This window comes from Pezoporus flaviventris, unplaced genomic scaffold, assembly GCF_033815535.1.
Source record: "Pezoporus flaviventris isolate CSIRO_AGI_PZ_B2104156 unplaced genomic scaffold, CSIRO_AGI_Pfla_v1 ptg000002l, whole genome shotgun sequence".
NCBI classification, from domain to species: domain Eukaryota; kingdom Metazoa; phylum Chordata; class Aves; order Psittaciformes; family Psittacidae; genus Pezoporus; species Pezoporus flaviventris.
This window is the reverse complement of record NW_026892550.1, coordinates 83496390-83518215: the sequence shown is the minus strand read 5'-3', so window position 1 is coordinate 83518215 and position 21826 is coordinate 83496390. Positions and strand designations below refer to the sequence as shown.

The following is a 21826-nucleotide window of genomic DNA, read 5'->3' as shown; positions in this document are numbered from 1 at the left end:
GGCACAGCCTGTCCTGAGGAGAGCTGGTCGCCTGGGGATGAGAGAAACCAATCCAATTCAGGGGGAGAAAAGTGGGTGGCACAGATCATCTGATGTTAGAATCATCCCGATGTTAGACAGGTGGCCATCCTGAGCCACCCAGGCACAGGGACAACCCTTTGAAGCTGGGGTGGTCTAAATATACTAGGTACTATGCTGCCAGACAGGAGATGTGAGAGGCTCTGCTAACAAGTTCGTAGGGCAGTCCTAACACTTCCCAAAGCTTTAATATGGGTGGCTCTGCCTTGGTGCTGAGCTGACAATCTGGTATCAGCATCAAGCTGGCGTCATCAATGGTTCAAAATGCCCACATACCTGTGCCTCTTTGTGTCATTCTCAGGCTACTGGGAGGTGAATGGGTTTGGTCTCCTGGGCATATACAAGTCTGACCTGGACAAGATTGGAGGCATGAACACAAAAGAGTTTCGGGACCGCTGGGGAGGAGAGGACTGGGAACTCCTGGACAGGTAGGAGTCCCTTGTCATCCTGAGCAATCCCATGTTGACAGCTGTCTTTCCTTCTAGCCTGTCATATGTAGGCTGCTCCTGACCAGTCCTGCTTTCAAGGGTGCATAAACACTCAGCAAGTGTCATTAGATAAATTAGATGCCTGAGCTATTCCTTACTCCTCAGTTTGATTGCAGTCTCTTGACAACAGCACAACTTAAGAGAGATTTCCTGGGGCTGAGCCCCCAGTGTATCTTTGTTATCCCGTTTTCCCTAAATGTATCCTTCTCCTTTTTCCAGGATCTTGCAGGCCGGCCTGGAAGTGGAGCGTCTCTCCCTGAGAAACTTCTTCCACTGGTTTCATTCGAAGCGGGGCATGTGGAACAGGCGCCAGCTGAAGACACTGTAGCCTTCAACCCCAAAGCTGCTCGGCAGCACCGTCCACCGTCTCGTCTCGATGTGCACTTTATCAAGGCACAGAGCCGAGCACACAAACTCTTCCTCTGCCTTCAGAGCCCTCTAATGGGCCGGCACAGCCGAGGAAGGAATGGTCAGGCTAGGGGAGCAAGAGCTTCTCCTGTGAGCTGTTGTATCCAAGACATGGGGTCTGTGTCTTGCAGGGGGAAGTTGTGCAGGTGAGATGTTGACAAGTGAAGGACTCGTATTTCCTGCCGTGCGGTCTGGCGAATGGTACAGTGGGAGAGGTGCCATATTTCCCATTGAGTCTTGTGTAGCGCAAACCAAACAGACACAAATCCCAGCTAAGCCCAGAATGGTTTATTTAGAGTAACACAGCTTATCCTTCAATACTTGAATGGAAAAAAGAAAAAACAACAACCCTCCCATTTCCCCTCCTTCCCCATCTCTCCAGTATCCGTGCTTTTGGACAGGGGACCAAAGGAAGTTCTCTGGACTGTACTGTGTCCACATGCCCATATGCTGACCCAAGGAAATCTTGGGAGGAGCTCTTAGGCACTTTAGGCTGCTGGTGCTTAGACGTTTCTCTGTGCTTTTCACTTTAGTCATTAGGAACAACTGTGCTCATATTCAGCAAATTATGGGCCACGGGTGGAGATGCAAGTACACTTCCCTTATGAGAGCCAAGTTTGCCCGCAGCTGGGCAAAGTGGCAGGGATTGATGTTACAAGCCCACTTAAATTATTGATCCACTGCCTGAGGATAGTGGAGGGGTTATACAGAGAAGCTAGGAGGGCATCTCAGGAGGAACTTTGCAGCCTTATCTGACAGACCTGTGTGTTTGTCCTAATGATATCAGGGAAACTCTAGCAGGGAAGAAGTGGCAATATTTTATTAGTTGAAATATTGTGGATTTGTCAGAAAAAGAGGAGACAGAGTGTTCTGCTCTCCAAATCCTGTACATTTATGCCACATCTAAAGGTTAATTTAATAAGTTATGGCCTCACAGTTATGTCTTGTCATAGTTTGACTTTTCTTTAAAAAGCAGGCTTCATGGTTCAAGAACCAGCACAGCTGTTGGTGCTTCATGGTTGAAGAACCAGCACAGTTGTTGGTGCTTCATCGCTGGAACAGCCCTGGGAGCATTGGCCTGGTATAGAGGAGGTGGCCTCAGGTCTTAGCATATGCACTGGGTGCAAAGAACAGCGAGGAGAGAAGAGGGTTGAGTGAGTAAAAGGAGGTGCAGACCTATACTGGCATTTATCCAAGGACTGTGAAAAGAGCCCTTGTCCACAGCTGACTTGATGCTACAGGGAATTCTCATCCCCTGTAATTCCTGTTAATGCAAGGCAAGATTTTTTACCTCTGTAACTATTTTACAAGACTACAGAAACCCCGGCACACTCAGTGCTCTACATTAGAGCTTCAGTGTTCCCATACCATGCAGAAAAGGCTGCTACTGGTTGCAAGCTTCAGGGAAGAGCATGACATAGGTTCTCATGGCACCCATCTCTGCACAGAGTGAAAAGTGAATAATGAAGGATGTATACTGTGCTGACATGGTACTAAAGTTGTTTGCTGATGGAATGAATGCCAGTTCAGAATAGGCATTCATTTATTATTTATTCTGTGGTGCTTGACAAGTCCATCAGGCTCCACTATTGCAGTAGAAAACTGAACATGCAAGTTCTGGCACATGAGGTAGAGATCTCATCAAATCATCTGCTTGCCTCAGTCCAGGTTTTGTGACTGATGGAGTCAGAAAAAGTCAATCAGATTTCAGCAAGATTTACTGTGCAGTGTACAGCTATGGTGAGAGCTGTGTCTCTGTGGAGCCTTTGCCAGAGTGCAGACACTCAGTATCTCAGAAGAGGCAGCCTTAGCCTTCTGCCCAAGCCAGGACAGTCTCTTTAATTGAGGGAAAGTACTTTACCCATGCAGAGACCAGGAAATGAAACACTGCAGTTGGGGCGAGAGGGAAGAGGCTGACATGTCTTATGGGAGTTTAGGAGGCCAAAGCCCTTTGATGCAATAAGCTCTGTGTCTGCCTGGAATGTGCAGTGTCAGTCATGCTCCTGGTGCATGTCAGAGCCTGTGCTTCACTCAAATGCAGGCACAACCCCACGAGTGTGCAGGTGAGCTGCTCTCCAGGCCCCAGGACTGTGCCTCCGCAGCCTGCCTGGGCTGGCTCTGTCACGCAATCCCTGTGGAATGGGGAGAGGCTGGCAGGGAAGGCAAGCTCTGGAATGAGGTGAAGCACCAGCAGGACCCAGCTGTGTGACCCCATCAAGCAGAGAACAGCATGATGCCCATTTTGGAAATGGAGACCCAATGGATTCAGTGGCAGCTCTTATGTCATGCATAGAGTGTGCTTTCACATCTGGCTTAGATGTGGTCTGCAGCACCTGAAATTATCAGCTGGTGTTCATCTGCAGACACTGGCAAGAATTAGGTGCATCCAGAAGGTAACTCACTTCGCTTAAATTGTATGAGTAACCCCTCTTTCTCACCAGAGAGGACAATCAGGAAAGAGTGGACTGGAAAGTAGAGTGCAGCCCTCACCCCAGCACTGCCAGCAGAATGTGAGGATTTAACCCCCATGCTTTAGCTGTGACTGTGCTCCTTTAGGATCATAGAATCATAGAATGGTTTGGGTTGCAAAGGACCTTAAAATAATCCAGTTCCAACCCCCCTGCCATGGCAGAGACTTCCTTCATGCCTTGTAACCCAGGCCAGTGGCAAGTAGAACTGTTTACCTCATGAGGACTCCTTGGTGGAGATGTAGGGAGTTTCAGTCTGGTTTCAGTCCGGTTTTCTGATGGCCAATGTCACCACTGTCAAAGTTGCCATCACAAAAGTTCTTCCCTTTCAAGCGCAGTGGAGATTCTTAGTTGGTGTTTAAGCATTGCAGTAGTAGATGTGATCAATGCTACTTGGCACTAGTTGGCAGCCTCCATGGAGGAGCTTGGAGAGGACCCATAAGGACAAAAGCTGTCTTCCAGCCAACATGCTCACAAGACCACTGTAGGTTGCAGGGAGAGAAGGGGCTACACACTCCCCAGCTTGCTGGCCAGCAGCAAACCTTGCAGGAGCGGGTAGTCCCACAACCGTGCACTGAAAGGATGTGGCCATGTGGCCCACCATGGTCCCTGATCAGAAGGCGGTTTGCCCTATCACTAGTGTTGCATGGCATGCACTGCTGCTGTGAGGAGGGCTCATTTCTGGGTCTGGCACAGCTCTAAGAGAGCAAGAGGGAACCTGGCTTCACCATGGCTTGGAAGGTGACTCCCCCAACAGTGATTTTGTTTCTGTCACCAGGATCCTTTTAAGATGATGGGCTATGCTGCAGCAGAGACTTTCCCTGGGGCAGGATGTGGCCAGGCTGGGGACCCGAGTACATCAAGTGGGATCTGCCCACAAATGCTGACTCTGTCTTCAGGACTATGAATTGTGGGGCTGAGGCTTGTTTTTCAGGTCAGCAAAGGGAAATAAGAAGGGCTGGCTTTTATTCTGAGAGAAAGGTATTGTGTGAAAATTACAATGTGACTTTTTTTGTCATTGTCTTTAACATTTGCATGGTATGAACATCTCGTCTCTTCTCATTGCCTAAAAATGTCTCAAGTTGATTGTTTTTTAGATACTGATGCCTTGTGTCAAAACCTGAATTGTACCTTTGAATTATCTGCCTTAAAGTGGCTCTGTGCCTTCAAGATGACTCGTGGGCCATCCCTCTGTAGAGCTGGGGGATATACTGGTTCTTCCTCATGTTTCATAAATACATTGTCTTCCTCCAAGAGCTTAGTTCTGTCTGTGTGTTACTCACTCCTGCGTCACCATACAGTAGGGATTAGGAACCAGGTGTTTCTCCTCTGCTTCATATAACCAAAGGCGTAGGCAGTACCAGAGAGACAGGTCACTCTCTGCCCAAGCCAGCAAGAGCTCTGCAGCAAGAGATGGGGTGCAGCGAGCAAGATTAGCCAGGAGCAAGACCTGTTTTGGTCCTCTCTAGGGCTGTAGAAAGTGGTGTGGCAACAAAACAGTTTTTCTCCTGTGTTCCTGGGTTTATCACATGAAACAAGGTAGAAACATTAGATAAATACACACATCCCAGAAAAGCACAAGTGCAACGTCATCATCACAGAGAGAAAGCGGAGAACGAAGTGGTCCCTCTCACAAGCAAGGAACAATTCCTGGAGAAGACTGCAGGTCAAAGCTTAGACCTGAGTTCAGTAGTTGATATAGCCTACACAAATGAGAGGTCAGCTCTTTCACTGCAGCTGGTTATTTAGATTCAAATTTGGCCCCTTTTCATTTCAGCTGCGCCTCCTTTGAGTATAAAAAGCTTGGCAGGGATGGGAGTCAGCCCTGGAGAGGGAAAAAGGCAGCCAAGGTTGCTAATGAGTCTGATTACATTATAATGGTAAAGATTATTAAAGGTGATGGGGAAAAGCATTCCAGTGTGCTGCTATTAGTCTTCTGCTTGCCTGGGCTGGGTGGCAGGAAGTCCTCTTTCCTCAGGCCACATGCTGCCATACCTGATCTGGCAGCTCTCTGAGATGATGATGCTGAAGTCAAGATCTGGTAATGAAATTCCCTTCACTGCTTCTTTCCCAGCTGAACCTTTTCTGTCTTGGGGTTTTCCTCTCTTTACATTCAGTCATCGATGCTAATTGCTTTGCCTCCTGCTCTGAGAAGCAATAAGTCATAGGATTTGGGATCTGCACGAGATGCATAATTTTCTACCTTTTCATGAATCCAGATGGTCAGTAATGGCTGAAAGCCTTTAGCTGGTGGTTTTGCATTGGCTAGAACTAGTTTTGCTACCTCTGCAGTGAAGCCTTTCTCTAAAGGAGAGCAGAATAACAAAGGCTTCCCAGGAACGTTCAGCCCTGTTTGCTGTCAGTCTCACCAAAGACCAAGGACCAAGATAAGGAGCAAACTCAGTGTTGCTCCAGACCTACCATCTCCCGGATGGATGAGTCTTTACCTGCTTCACCAAACAGATCCCAGACTGCGCTCAGCTTTGTTGATTCAGATTCTGGTAAATGCACAACTGGTATTTTCCACCGTACTCTTTCCATGCAACTTTCCCTCCGCTGCCATTTGCAGGCACCAGCTGATGCTGGCCCATAGCCCTGCCCAACAGCCCTTGTGGGCAAAATCATTCACACCCTCTCCAGAAACAAAACCACCAACTCTGACTTAAACAGAAACTTAGTCCTGGAAATTCAAACACAGACTACCAATGAAATCTGCCTGTGTCTGGTTTTAAGCATCAGGCACTCCTGTAGCTCCTGAGGACCAATACGTGGGCACTTTGGTGGCATTTCTTTCTCAGTGGTAGAAAGAGTATGGAAATGAAAATCCACATTGAATGCTCATTCTGCCTTACAATGAATAAGAAATAGTTTAATAATCAGAAAAGCATGTCACTGTTTAAATAGGCTTACACCAGGCTATCAGAATATCAAGTTTTTAGCATGATAACAGAGTTACAAAATTTAGGATCAAAATTTTACTCTTTAAAAAAAAGTATCTGTAAAGTCATTAATTCAAAGACATATTTTAAAGGAAACAAATTGCTCTAGTACAAGAGAATTCCCAGCATCGTCAATGTAAAAATGATATATTTAAAACCATTTATGTTAGTGATGAGACCTTAAATTATAATGGTGATGTTTTTAATAAATTAATACACCATGCACCTGCCATTTCTCATTGTGGCAATAAGCCTACAGCATCTCCTTCTGTATAATGTTTCTTCATTTTCTACTAAATATTGTCAGGCTGTTTTTACATCATTCCTGATTGGTCCCTGGCAATGACATCATACCAGAATATCTATTTTCTGTCATTGTTAATTTTCCAATGCTGGAATATCTGATTGTTTCCTTAACTGTGTCACGTTTAATTTCAGACAACTAGGAAAATATATGAACTGGTTTTAGCTGCATTGATATACACACGCTTTTCTATCCTCCCATGAGAACTTCCTTCATTTATAGTTTGAGAAATCCATTCCAACATTTGGGAGGTAAACTACTGAATAGCATTGCTGTAAGTATAGCAACTTATGCTTGAGACAAAAAAGCTGGACTTTCCTTGTTTACTTAGCCTACAAAGTAAATTGTTTAGTCTTCTCTACAAAGTGAGCCAATATTGAGTATATGATGCATAGAACAAAAATAAGAGATGAGATTTACAGAACTATGCTTTGAAACTGTGTACCTGCTGCTGTTCCTGCAGATTTCTCTAGCAAACCTTGCACTAGCTTTGAAAGGCAATGCTTTTACCCCTTCAGAACTGCAAAAGCATTACAGTAAGGGGCTGGTATACCAGGACACAAACACAGTCTGGAAAGTTTAACCCAGTTTTCTGGATTCATCAATGGGCTCCTGCTGAGGTCTGTGAAAATGTAGAGAAGGAGAGCTTTCCCCACCAGCTGCACTGCTCAGATCCTGCAGGGAAGACAAGAAATGCCAGTATAAGGTTGCAGCAGGCTCCTCCACGTTACATGGGCAGAGAGGCACAGTCATGGTGTACTGGGTCACTTGGCCACCCCTATGGGTGTGGAGTGCTGCTCCACAGTGCTCACACCCTCCTTGACCACAAGCCAGCAGTGTTTTTATAGATGCTTTTGGCCTCTGTATCCTCCCTCATCATATTATGTTGTCTTTCAAGCTTTCTTACTAGCTGTTGGCCCAGTATATTGCATTTAAACTATGTTTACACTTTGCAGGTCACGTAAGCAAGGGATGTGAACTTTGCTTCTTGACCTAAAGCACTTTTGACCTAAAAACGTATCATTCCCTCATTGACCTGACACAGGAACCCAAACATTTGGTTGGACTCTTATTCACAAGACTCTTGAAAATGAAAGAGTCTTAAAACAGCCCCTTGCAAACCACATTGGCTGTCGTGAAGAGCTCTTCCTCCACCTCACCAGCACCTTCCTTTTCTTCTGCTCAGGTAAGGCTGCCATCTTTGGATACCTTCTAGAGCACACATAGTTTTCTTTCCCAAATTTAGCTCCTATCCACAACTCCTATCCGTAACTATCATGAGGTTGGCAGCCTCCTGGAAACGCTCGTAAATCCCAACAGTTGGGATATTTGGTGCTCTTCCTTTAAAGACAAAGTAAGGAGAAATCCTCCTCCTCTGAGGGAATTTGTTCATTGGCTCCAGATGCTTGTGGGACAGCAACATGCCCCTGGAAAGGCTTTGTTAATTTGTGCAGCTTTGCCTTCTCCTTTTTCACCTTGAAATGATGTTTTCTGAGTCCGAGAGCCTTTCTAGGGGCTGGCAGTGATGGGAACTCACCTCTTTCTTACCTGACTCCATTGGCCAGTGACTCAATAAGGTCTAAAATTCCTGTTAGGGTAGAGGCCGGTCTTCTGCACCCCAAAGGCCGTGATGAAGATGTTGAGGATGACTGTGATGAAGATGAGAGCTGTGGCAGCATTGTTGAGTATATTCAGGCGGGGTTGTTTTGCAACATCATTCAGGTTCAAACGAGCTGTGCAGCACGACGCAAAAAGAAAGGCAGATTTGTAGCTTGACTCCAAGTCTTCCAGCCCCTGCAAGCCTTCCCTGCCCAGTAAATGTCCATGGTGCCCTGCAGCTGGGGGAATAGTCCCAGGAACTTTACAGGGGCCACAGCTGATGGGCATTGATCAGTTCAGATATGGGAACATGCTGGTTACTGGGGCTGTCTGGTGAATAAGCCATGTGAACAGCAGCCTTGTGGCCCCTTGTCCCCCTTGTCCTCACAGCTGGCTACAGCCACTGCGGCTGCCACCAGGAAAGGCTGTGCCATGTGCGGCAGCAGAAGGAACACATCACAGGATTTCAAGTAGACTCTGATCCCATGTCCCACATTAAAAACCACATAGGTTGTACAGGAAAAAGCAGCATTCTTCAGATATTTAATACTGGGCATGTGTTGAAGGCCAAAGTATAGCAGCTCCTGTATTAGACGGAGCACTGGACAAGCCTGTCTGAAATGGTGATGTTGCCTGTATGGCATTAAGAAAACTGTGGGATTGGTTAAATGTGAGGTTAATATAGGGTTAATATCTCTTCCTCAATTGTTCTGTTAGGCCCCAGCTTGAGTGAGGTGAACGATACAGCTAAAATGCAGTATCTGCAGGAGCTGTATGAAGGAGCATGTTCCAGGATGGTCAGCAAGAGGTAGAAAACTTAGCCCTCTCCCTGCAACAGGGATTCAGCAGTGGGGAAGTAAGGGAAAAGTAATGCTCAGTGCTGTTACGCAAGAGAAAAACCCAACCCACTCACCACTTTGAAAAGCAGTAACACAAACCTCCCCACTGCCCACATCAAGCTGTCTTCAACCCTCCTGCTTGCAGCCAGGGGGAATGCACTGGGTGCACTGGGGAGACAGGCTTCTGCCTCCCACCCCCTTGCCAGCCAATGGGGTGCCCTGCCCCTGCAGCACCTTGCGAGGGTTCACGTGCCTCGGTGGCCACCTTACCAGTGATGATGAGGAGAATCCCAATCACCACCTGGAAGAAGAGGGAGATGCTGATGAGCACGATGAGGGTGGCATAGTACTGGAAGGATGACCCCTGCTCCAGCACCGCTTTGAGCTGCGTGACATTTGCCATGAACAGTGCCACGTCCAGCATGCTCTCTGCCACGCTCTTCTTTGTTGCGTAGTGGTTGATGTTCATTGGCCCATTAATCCGGAGCCGGGGATTCATGCCCTGGGGAGACAGGAGAAATCACATAAATGATTGCTAAGGTGACAGACCCGTCTGCATCTAACAGGCTGCTGTCTCCCCATGGGGTTTATCTAGAAATCCTGGAAAAGAGTCAAAGTTGCAGTTAAAGCATGTTAAGAGTGCCCAGTCTCCCCTCACAGTCGCCTAATGATACTAAGAGGCACAAGGTACCTGCAGGGATCAAGAGCTCAGCAAGGTTGGAAAAATACCGGGTATTTTTATGGAAAACAAATTTGTCCACAGTTACAACAATGTAGATTACCCAGAGCCAGGGATTTTGCAAGGAATATTAAATTCTCTTCCTTCAGGGCACAGACAAGCCTCAAACTTACAGGGAATTAGAGAGAGATCTTTTCGCTGGGTCAGGTGTTCAAAGGCCAGTTCAGCTTAATGTCTTTATCAGTGACGGGGATGAGGGAATTGAGTGCACCCTCAGTAAGTCTGCAGATGACACCATGTTGGCTGGGACTGTTGATCCACTGCAGGGTAGGAAAGCTCTGTAGAGGGATCTGGATAGGCTGGATTGATGGGCCAAAGCCAATTATATGAGGTTCAACAGGGCAAAATGCCAGGTCCTGCATTTGGGTCACAAAAAGCCTCGTGGAATGCTACAGGCTTGGGGAAGAGTGGCTGGAAAGCTGCTCAGTAGAAAAAGACCTGAGGGTATTGGTAGACAGCTGGCTGATCATGAGCCAGCATGTGCCCAGGCAGCCATGAAGGCCAATGGCATCCTGGCCTGTATCAGAAATAGCGTGGCCAGCAGGACCAGGGCAGTGATCATCCTCCTGTAATGGGCAGTGGTGAGGCCACACCTCGAATCCTGTGTTAGTTCTGGGCCCATAACTACAAGAGAGACATTGAGGTGATGGAGTGGGTCCAGATAGGTGTAATGGAGCTGGTGAAGGGTCTGGAGCACAAGTGTGATGAGGAGCGGCTGGGGAACTGGGGTGTTTGGCTAGGAGAAAGGGAGGCTGAGGGGAGACCTTATCACTCTCTAGCTGAAAGAAGGTTGTAGCAGGGTGAGTGTCAATCTCTTCTCCCAAGTAGATAGAACAAGAGGAAATACCCGCAAGTTGCATCAGGGCAGGTTTAGACTGGATATTAGAAAAAATTTCTCCCCTGAAAGGGTTGTCAAGCACTGGAGCAGGCTTCCCAGGGAAGTGGTTGGGTCACCACCCCTGGAGGTATTTGAAAGATGTGGTACTTAGGGACATGGTTTCGTGGTGGACTTGGCAGCGCTGGGTTAATGGTTGGATTTGATGATCTAAATTATTCTGTGATTCTATGACTCTGTAACTGTCAGTGGCTGGAATTTGTATCTCCTCTGAGCAGTTTTTGCTTGCTACTGTCTTAGACAAGATGCTAAAGTAGATGGGGCAATCCACATTTTTGTTTCTGAACTATTTCTTCAAATCACCAGGCACCATAAATGCCCTGAGACAAGGGGTGGGATCCATCACACCTAACTTTAATCATTCAGGCACATTTTTTTGTCATTAAAAAGAAAAGGTATTTACAAGGGGGAAATCACCTGGTTGCTCTTAACCAAGTGCAAGCTGTAGGTTATTTGGCTGCTTTTAGCCATCCACCTTTTCTCCACAGTTCTTGTTAAGGGAGTTCCTCTGTCAGCTGTCTTGATCCAAATGATTGAAAAAAAAAAAAGATAGAAAAGGGAACAATAGTTTTCAATTCACCCAAAAATATCATTAGCTGGTAACTAATCACCAGCAAATGCACCAATTACAAAAGATTTGGATATATTTGCAGCAAGCTACGATCTTCTTTCTTAAGAAGAAAGAAAAACAACACTTACACATAGCACACAGTCTGCAGTTCTGGGTAATCATCTTTCTGTCAGCTGTAGTCATGACTGGTGGCTTTGCCCTCAGTGCTGTCAGATGGATAACCCCTTAAAGCTGGAAATAAAAGCTAGGTATGGGCCTCAGGTTATCACTTTTGATTGGAGGGGTGGAAGAGATTTCTCCAGGTGCATACTGGAAGTAGGACTGTGTCTACAACATAATGGTAAGTCCTGTTGTGGTCCTTTTATATCAGATAAAGTACAAACCGTAAGCTTTCCTCTATGTTCTGAGCATGGCACTGAGAGAAGGGCTCTGGCTACTGCTTCACGCTGCTGTCCCTGGTCTTTGTGCATCCCTGTGCAAAGGCGGCTTTGTCTGTGCCAGGGTGGGAGGATGTGCAAGGCTAGTGATCCTGGGAGAGTGCTATATGTCATAGTGTGTCTGATACTGAAATTGGGTCTGAATTTCAGAAGGGGTTTGTGGTCTGTGTCAGTGATGACCCTCATGTGAGAAAGAGGCATAGCAAAAAGTAAGCAGGAAAGAATGTGTCTGGTTTGAGCTATTAGTGAACTGTGATCCTGAAGAAGTGGCTGGCTTGAGGTAAGGAAGTGTTTTCGGGGATTTTTAGTTTTTTTTTTTTCCTGAGAGCTTTAAGTGTGTAATTCTTGTGGTTTCTAACAGTGAAGTTACTGTGGTTAAACAATTCCTTCACAAAGCCCATATTCCTTGCTGTGTGGAAGGTAGAAGTTAAAAGATACTGGAAGGAGATAAAAGTACAAGTCTAGAGAGCCAGTAAAGACTCTAAGGCAGTGCGTAGGGGTTAAATACTTCTTAAACATTACTGTCTGGTGTCTGGAGCAGACCAGAGGTATCTTGCATCTCAGGGAAAGGAAGCCAGCGAAATGTCAGATCCTGGAAACACATCTTAAAAATCTTTATTTAAGTATTGCCCCCTCTCAGCTGGCTCAACAGTACATGATCCTGTTGCAATAGAGTAGTACCCCTACCAACTGGTGCAAGGTTTGAGATTTGACTCCTTTCATGTGTTTTCTTCCTTCTTCCTGAAGAGTCAGCCCTCCTCCCTGCAGCATCACAAGGCTGGGCATTGACAGTTTATGTCTGTGTAATGATGAGTTAAGGGTGGGAGAACAAGGACGCTGTACAAACTAGACAGAGCTTTTGTCAGATGAGTGACTGGTACAAAAAGGCCGAGACATCTGCTCCCAGTTGCTTGTGTGGAGACAAACAAAGCAAATCGGGAGCTCTTGTTGAATGAAAACATGTCCTTCTTTTGAGCTGCTCCCACGCTTATTTACCTGGAGCGTGGAAAGAGGCAGAGTTGCAGTGAACTGAGCTCTGTGTCCCAGATGATTGGGCAGTGAAAATAAACAGCTTTCACAGTGGCTTTTCCAGTGTGTATGAGCACAGCGGCACGTTCCCCTCTTTGGGCCATTGTGTCACAGGCAGGGACGGCCACCACTCTCCACTGCAGAGTCGCAGGATGTGGGAAACGATTGCACTTGGCAATGAGAAACTGATTCCTGTTTCAGAGTTCTGTTAGTCCGGGCTTAGTAGATCCACAAAGGTGGCCAAAAGGTTACTGCATGGTGAAAGTTGGACACCAAGCTTTCATTTAGGCAGCTAAACAAACAAACAGGATGCGTAATGTAGGTGGCCTTTGCAGAAATCCAGCTTCTCTATGGATTTGGCTCTTCCAGAGTATTCTGCCTAGTGCAACAGCTACAAATGCAAGCCTGTAGTCTCAAATAACAACAGGCTTAAACAAACCAGAAGTCTTCAGAGACGCAGCATTTGGGTTAATGCAGGAGGATGATTTTGCATGGGATTCCTTGGTGCCATAGCTGTCACCAGCTAACCACTGGATCTGTGGGGTATGAATGCATGGCTGTGACCCCACTTTTTGATTTGCCACAATGCATGCCCAGCTTTTCAAAGTGGGACTACTGCTTTTGCTTAAAGTTCAGTCCTGTAAACTGCTGGGACTCGGGAGCTGATTCACAAGCAACTCAGTTTTCCCTGCAGCAGGATTGCCCAGACAGCTGTGGGATCACTGGGGAGATAAAATTATTCCATTTTGGCAAGGAGAGCCGTAAGTCAAGTTGCAGGACATACCTGAAGGCTCATCAAAGTGATTTATGTCATCAGGCTTGTGCTAATGTCTTTCTAGTCACTCTGAAAGTCTTACCCTTCTGAGAGTGGGGATCACTGTTTTTCCTTCCCCATACTGCATCAAAGAGAGGAAATCTGGATCTGGCAGTCAGACATCAAGTTTATTTTGCAAGCATTGTTGCATAACCAGCATGTCTGCTGGAAAGCACCACCTACCAGTATTCCTGAGATATGGATGTATCATTATTGCCTCCTTTTTAAGGGGAGGGAAATTAGGAGCTAAATAGAACAGCGCTGGCTCAACTGGTGCTGGACTTTGGCTGCCATGTCCCATTTCAGGATATTTTGGCTTCCCATATGAGACAGTCTCTTTCCCTGCAAAGACTCCACTGGCTTCAGTCTGACCTCAGGCAAATCCTCTTCTGCTTCCTTTTGTGTAAACGTGGCACAGTGATACAGATCATTACAGGGGCCAAAGAAGGCACCCGTCTATGTTTTATAACTCTGAGGCTTTATTCTTACTCAAGGCACACACACAAATATTTAATTCTCACTTATTTTTAGGTTTTGTATGAATTTTTCTAGGAAAAAAAGCCTGAATATCACCACAAGAGTGGGATTGGGTTTATTTTTTTCCTTATTAAACTTGATCTCTGGTTTTGCCATAGGGAGCTGGCAGGTTCCAAGGCCTGTGAAACCTGGCTTTGGCACCAGAGGGCATGCTGCGCTCCACAGCTCACTGAAGCTGCTTGAAAAGCTTCCACTGAAATTAGATTTCAAGGGAAACTTTTTGCTCTTTCTTATGCATTTATTTTTTGCAAGAAATAGCTAGTTTCTTCTGAAAACTTTGGGAGGAATTTCAGCTAAATATGGGCAAAGGGGGTGCAGAGCTTTCTTAGCTTTTTCTAAAGCTGCTTGGACTGTTACTGTAAAACCTACAGTTTCTCCTGTTGTCCTGTTCAGAGCAGATCTAATTGCAAATCTATGTGCTTTGTGGATTTTGTGACCTTATCCCCAGGGGAGAACAGCCTGAAAGAGACAGTGGGGCAGCATGAGGCTCACAAGTATGAGAATGATAATCCTCTTCATGGGAGTGCTCTGACAGAGGGGGATGTCTGAGGAGAAGCTATACCATTGGCCACTAGTTCCAAGGGAAATGCTGGAGGCAGCCAAAGAAAACAGAGACATGAATGCAAGCCATGCTCTCGGAGGGGTAGGTGCGGAGACGCCTGCTGCGGGGATCCCAGCTGATAAGCAGGCAGACGCACACAGGCACGCACACAGGCAACATCAGGGACCTGAGAAAATCCAGGGTATTTTTCCACAGCATCTGCCAGTTGGCAGCTTTAGAAGTACTTTGTATACATCAGTTGATGAAGGTTAAAGCACTCAGAGAGTCGTCATCTTGCAAGGTAAGAGAGGAGCACGCTTCCCTTTCTACGAGCAGAAAGCGGAGATTGAAGGCCCTCCTCTCAATCAATACTCCTAAGTGCACAGTGATTAGCTACTCTGCTTTTTCCAGTAAAGCTCGCTCCCTGCGCATCCTCATAAGCTCATTTAGGATGAAGGGAGCCGATGTCGTATTTCTGCCAGGCCTGGGCACAGACAGCATGAGTGGCAATGCTGGAAACAGCAGCAGACCAGGAGTCTGCCCACCGAGCTGGTCAGGCTTCTCTCACAGAGCCATGTGTGTCCGCTTGCAGGCAAGGAAGCAGGTTTGTGCATAGCCACATGTGTGCAAGAGAGGGGACACACAAGGAATGCTTTGGTCAATACCAGCTATGTTGTGAACTCTGGGAGGCAAGGGCTGCTTTTCTCCAGTCTGGCACTGCAGCAAGCATCTTGGCTGCTTTCCACAAACAAAAGTAATAGTAAACCTTATCATGGATGCTGCAAGCAGAAGGAAAATGGAGTGCTTAGGGCCAGTCAGACTCTTCAGCCTCTGTGGAGGCTGTCAGCTAGTCCAGTTGTGCTCAGGGCTTTTTCCTTTTAATATAGCCATCTGTTCTGCTCTCTAGGGGTCCTGTTCAGAGCCAAGTGGTTGTGTTGCCTTCAATTCATATTGGATAAACCCCAGAAAGTAAGTCAGGGATTCTTTCCTGGTACCCCAGCTCTCCCCGCGCGTGGTGGAGATCATTCCCCTACACTTCTGTGACAGGTCACTGCTCAAGGTAGCAGAGGGATCAGACACTGTTTGGATGAGAGCTCTCAAACCAAAAAGTTCCAGGAGCTGAGAGCCAGTGCCTCGTCAGAAGTGGGAGCCTGGGTGGTAAATAGCAGTCACAGATCCTGTGTGCTTGCTAAGCAGTTTTCATATTCTCTAGTCTCACCAAACTCCTACTTTCCATTTGCTTCAACCACCTCCTGCGTCTCATCTCACACCCACAAGCAAGCCTGGTGAGCTTTCTTGGGCAGAGATGTCACCATGATGCAGTACTCAACCTTCATCCTTGACCTAAGGGGTGCTGAGGTAGGACGCTACTATCACTCAAGGAATGAAAGTGTGGTTGGGTGAGACTGCCTGCACAGCCTCTCTGATTTACCCAGATGAAAGGCTGGCCTCATATTCTCACTACAACCTCTTTAAATGAGGTCACACAGCAAAACCTAACACCACACAGAGCTGAAGGGTTGGAAGTGGGTAGGGAAGCCAGGCAGTCCCCTGGCTGTGGCTGGCAGGGGGAGCAGAGCCGAGGAGCCACGAAGTAGCAGAGCCCCATGAGAGCTGGGGTGCCTCTCCTCGCCCTTGCCCTCCGGCTGACACGGCAGTCTGTTCTGTTTCCCAGCTGGCTGCGGCACTCACAGCCTGCAGAGACCTGCTTGTCGCATCAAGTGTGCATGCCCTGCTCTCCTTTTCTCCCTTTTCGTGCTTCTTCTCATCTCTTATTCATCCTGCAGACCCTTTCTGCCCCAGTCTGCATTTTCTGTTCAGCTCCTCCTCTCTCCATACTTTCCTCACCCTGTGCCTTTCACCTTGTCTTTCTTTCACACTTCTTCCTGCTACTAAGCCCTTCTCCTTCATGCACCCCCTTCCCTCTGCTGTTCTCCTTTTTCTCTCCCGGTGTTTTCCCCATCTGGCACTCTGCGCTGCTGTATGGCAAGTTTCTTGAATCCGTTCACTCTCAGATGCCACTCACAGCTTCCTATGCTACAGGGCAACATAAATTATGTATCACTCAAATCCATATTAAACTTCCTCGTTAAATGTATTTATGATACTGAATTGAAGGGCTCCATGAATTGACTGGCAGGCTGCAGGGCTGAGCTGGAATAGGAGGTCATTTTTCTTTTCCAGGTAGCTGTGGATGAGGACAAGATGGGAAGGGCAGTGGCGCTGGTGGAGGAGCCTCCATTCATGGCTCAGAAGCACTTAGTGGGTTTGGGGGCTCAAGAACTGCTTGGCACCAGCAATTACAATGTGCTGATGCATGATCTCTGGTTGTTGGACACGAGCAATTGGGTGTGTATGTGTGTGGGGGGAGAGCTCTTTGAATGTATGGAATTGGGAGTGCACTCCAAAGGATTAGTGGGAACAATTATTTTCAAAGCTAGGATATAGAAGCTGGAGCCTATTCAAGTCACTAGTGTTTAGCACCCAGAGCAGTTTTGTTCCCAGTGTTTTGGGGAGGGAGGGAGGGGAAAAAAAGGCAAGGGAAGACTAAAGCTTTACAGGAAAAAAATTAAAAGTAGGTTAGCAGAGAAAATGAGTTTATAAAAAATGGAAGAGCAGCCGGGAGGCACAACAGTAACTACTGCATTGTGCTAACAAAGCTAAACATGTTAAGATGAATAAATCTGCAAGCTGGATGGCTTATGGCCCAAAATATTAAGAAAATCTGGGCCTGATCACAGGCTGCTGCCAGATCCAAAGAGCAAATGTGTTCATATAAATCATTTTAATACAAAACATTCCTAAAGCAAGGTCCTAAATTTGAACTTTTTCCACGTTGAAGGGTGTTTGCATCCAGTGCTGAGGGGTCAGGTTGATTTTTAAAACTAAGGGAACATAGAAACAGCTGTACTGGATCAGACCAAAGGTCCAGCTCCCCACTGACTGTGGTTTGTAGCAGATGTGTAGGGTAAAAAAAAAAGGGAGTCTTAGCAACAGTCCCTTGTGCTCTGTTCATTCAGTGACCTGCAGCTTTGTACTGTACACAGAGCCATCCAAGCCCTGGTCTGATGCTGGTTTTCATGTGAGGAGCCCTGAGGTTGTCATTTGCTGTGTGACTTGGGGAATCCTACTTGCTCTCTCTGGATCTTAGTTTCACCTGTAAACTAATGTTTCATATGTAAACTAATGAGAACACTTACATAGGTGATGTGTAAGGAGAAAGATGGCTAATATCTACTGTAGAAGTACAGCATATGCTGATGTTATGTATATAGTACACATCATCTGAATTCATCATGCAGGTGAACCTGATGCTGTTCAAATTAGGCAAGTGATTTTCTTATTCCATGGGGTCTTTACATCTTGTAGCATTTCCCAGGCTAAGCATCACCCTAAGGACGTGGAGTTCAGGTTCACCTGCAGACTTAGTTTGACATATGTGCCCCTGGTCACCCTCTGAGTGCTTAGGGCTCTCCACAGAAAGGAAGCTGTGAGAGTCTGGGTGGAAAGACGAGAGGACATGACTGAAGGTTTCAATAGAGACAGAGCTGATGAAATCACATCCATAAACAGTGAAACTCAGGGGGTTTGGTTCCTCTATTATTTATAAGGCCTTTCATCCATAAAGCATTTTTTCCAGTTTCATGTGTACTAACACTCACAATGTCTTTGTCCTGCGGGTGAGTGTCTGTCTCCTATTGCAGTGCTCACCAGCTTCTCCTAACAGACCCTACTGATTTAGTCTCACCTGAGTGCATAGTATTCTCTTTCTTCAAAAACTGCCAGGCTTAATTTCCTTCTTTGCCAGAAAGCTGAGCCAGTATCTGGATCTAAAAGGGCTGAATCTGCTGATTTTCTTCAGAACTGGCACATTGAGTTGTGTCAGTTTGCAGCTGAGCATCTGGCCTCATGCCATCAGGAGAGGTGAACAAAAAAAAGGTGTTGTTGCTGATCTGAACTTTGGTAAATCCTTAATCCCAGTGTTTGTATGGTTTTGTTTTGGGTTTGGGGGTTGGTTTTGTTTTGTTTTCCAGGTTGGCCAAAGTAGGTATTGAGTACAGAAACTAGCAAGGTAGTAACTGGGGTTACAGGGGCAGGTACTTCTAGTCAGCAAAGCACTTCAAGGTAATGAAGTCTGCAGAGCCACAGCTCAGGTCTGTGCTAGGCTACTTGGGAATGCCTCACTTAGAAACAACATCAGCTGTCACTGGAAAGATTTTAAACACATTAGAAGTGCTCTAACAAATAGCTGTTGCATTTTAACACAAGAAAATGCAAAGTGATGCATGGCTATGGTAGTTCAGATTCAATTAGTGTTAATGCTGTTCCATTTAAGCTCTGTCTTGCAGGGCTGCCTCTTGACTGGTATCCTGCTGCGCCAAGGAAGGCTGCTACTGCCTCACCAGAGCTGGGGCGATGGGTAACCTGGAGAGGATGCGAGGTGCCATGCTCGAAAGGAGCATGGCTGTGTCTCAGCATACATGGCAGCAACCTCTAAGAATCACTGAGCATATCCATGGTGTCTCTCCCAGCCTAGTTGAAGAACTGACATGTTTGTGTGCTCTGGGTTTAGTTTTGCTTTGTCTGGGGTGAAAACGTTAGCATTTCTGATTGTGGCTTGGTTATTGTCTAACAGAGGCTATTGCTCTTGTTCTTGGATTGATTATGGCAAGTCATTTAGCTACATTTTGAGGGTTTTACTGCCGCTATGGTTGAAGCGGACAAGAATGGGACTGTGTGGGTAAAGGCGCTTCTAGGAGTTGGAGAAGTCTGAGCTTGGCTCTAAGCTGTTGTGTAATTTCTGGCTCGGATTCTTTGTAAAACTGGAAATAAAACTGTTCAAATTCTCATATGTAAGAGCTTCCCAGCTCAAGCAAATGCCTTCTTTTTATTTTTAATGTGTACAGTAACTAGCACAATGGAGCTCTGCCCTCAGTCAGAGCCTTTTACCCTAACTCTATTAGAGATAAAAAGTAGGAGGTTCCTCAAAGCTTAACTGAATTTTCAGTAGGATTGATTGTTAATTTGTGCAGAGCATTTACACATGTAACCATCACCCAGGTTTTAATAAGTGAACCAGTTGAGGAGCCAAAAGGGAGCATCACAGATCACTGGGAGATGTCAGAGTACAGAACGAGACCAGTGTCCTACGCTTGTGTGTATTCCATTCTCTACAAAGCTTCACCTACCTGACAGGAGTTATGGATGGCTACCAGCAGCCAGAATCATTCATTTATTTCAGGGCGAGATGTGAGGCATATCTAATTTCTAAAGTACCCACAACAGGACTTTTTTATCTCCTACGCTTGTTGTATCAAACCTTCAAGGTGTATATTCAAGTTTCTTAATTGAGTATGAATTCATGAGCTTAAACTAAATATCTCCTTTCAGTGATAAACTATTGAGCTGTTTAGGCATGCATTGCTTCAAAAAGGGTTGATATGAAGCAAGACTGAATCAAGAAGATACATGAAACAAATTCCACTAGTAAAGGCAACTGTTTTTCACCTGTATCCTATGTCCCATTGGATATGTCTGCTTCTTAGGCATCCTCAAAAGGCAATGAAGAAAATTGAGCTCATGTATGCAAGTAAGATCTTGAACGTATAAGTGATATCTATGAAATAGTCTGCCAATCCAGTGGGAAACATACAAGTTCAGAGTTTTAAAGCAGTGGAAAACACTCAGTGAAATACCTTGGAGATGCCTAGAGGTATGCCATTCAAGCAGCTAAGGTTAAACTTTTGTCCCTCTGAAGCCTGTAAGGAGGTAATGTGCTGAATACAGCAGCTTTTTTTCTCCTCTCCTCTTCTGGAAAAGATTTGTCACTGTAGTTCAAGTCAGGAAAGAGATACCTCAGTTGCAAAGGGAGGGGATATGTCCCACAAGGCAGGGATGCTATTACTGTCTGATTCAAGTGGCACCCAGACACCTCATCACATTATGGGTGTTTCGTTATGACAGGCACAAACTTGCTTAGGAGCATAGAGGCAGCCTGCACAGAAATAACCTAGAATTTGATCTAGTTTTCTGACAGATGCAGCATTACCTCCCTTCTTTCAGACTGCAGCTTGCTGAGTCTTTGCCTACCATTGGAACCAAATAATCCCACCCTTTGTCTCTTCCTCCCCAGTTTTCCTCTTCTCATTGGCATATCTAGTGTCTTTGTTCAAGGGGGATGCAGACATTGGTTTGGGGGCACTATTGCAAAGCAGATGCTCGAGGTTCTCTGCAGTCTTGCTGCTGTTAGCTGAAGTTACATGAATCTGAACCAACCGGAAAATCCAGACAGGGTCAGGGTAAGTTTTGTGTCAGAACCTGTTTATTTGGCCATATGTGACAGAAACCTGAAGCAGCCAGAACCTTGAGGTAGAATCACCTCACATCAAAGAGCAAAGAAACCTCTCTAGTCTGTAAAACTGGAGTTATGAGAACAGTCTTTTAAGCTAAAAATGGGGTAAATAATTAGAGAAATTGTTGGGTGAGACACACTAACTTTTAAAACAAAGTGTCTTTGCACAGTGAGTCTATTCCTTCAGTCTTGGTCTCCCTCCCAGGAAATTCCATGGACTACCTGGTGTGTATAAACCTGCTGGTCTCCTTAAAGTCCCCAGGAGAGCCTTCTCGCTGATGCTTGCTGAGTTACTTGCCCTCTTTCCCCTACATAGCCCTGTGGCATGTGCTTTGGGTGTTCATTCCCCTCTTCTAGAGCCTTCTGATAGCCAAGGGAACAGCAGCTGGCACAGAGCATCCATTCTCCCACACCATCCTCAACTGGGGTAGTGTGTCCCAGCTATGCCCTGTTTACTGGAGTAGGCAACTTACAGCCTCTGTACAATAAGTTGGAAGTACCCAGGCTAAGCAGCTATGGCAGCTGCTGCAATTAGTGTAGTTAAGCCCCTACAGAGGCTCAGCTCTTGTAGGGAACCCACCATTCACAGGCAAGGTGTTGTCGCTAGAGAGCACTGGGGCCAATGGACACAGCTAACTGGGTCACTAAGGAAACCCTTCCCACATACGGAACAAAGGAAAGATCCAACACAACATCCTTACAAAACCCCGGGTACAGGAGGAAAATCTGAAATCAGCGTATATCTAGTATCGTGTTGCTTTACATGGGTTTAGCAACTGGAGGAATCC

At 46.2% G+C, this 21826-nt stretch overlaps 2 protein-coding genes across 3 annotated transcripts in view; one reads left to right on the top strand and one right to left on the bottom strand.

The window, feature by feature from the left end:
- The window catches only part of B4GALNT3 (beta-1,4-N-acetyl-galactosaminyltransferase 3), a 66942-nt gene extending 62244 nt beyond the window's left edge, over positions 1–4698 (top strand). For both annotated transcript variants that reach the window (XM_061444788.1, XM_061444787.1), the window contains 2 exons: positions 380–506; positions 786–4698. In XM_061444788.1, coding sequence (XP_061300772.1) covers positions 380–506; positions 786–894 — 236 coding nt within the window. In that variant the 3' untranslated portion in view covers positions 895–4698. The remainder of the gene's footprint in view (positions 1–379; positions 507–785) is intronic.
- Positions 4699–6290: 1592 nt separating this feature from the next.
- Positions 6291–21826, bottom strand: part of NINJ2 (ninjurin 2) — a 48539-nt gene continuing 33003 nt past the window's right edge. The window contains exons 2-4 of the mRNA XM_061444796.1: positions 9394–9625; positions 8234–8418; positions 6291–7360 (exon numbers count right to left, since the gene is read on the bottom strand). Of these exons, the coding sequence (XP_061300780.1) occupies positions 8255–8418; positions 9394–9625 (396 nt within the window). The 3' untranslated portion in view covers positions 6291–7360; positions 8234–8254. The remainder of the gene's footprint in view (positions 7361–8233; positions 8419–9393; positions 9626–21826) is intronic.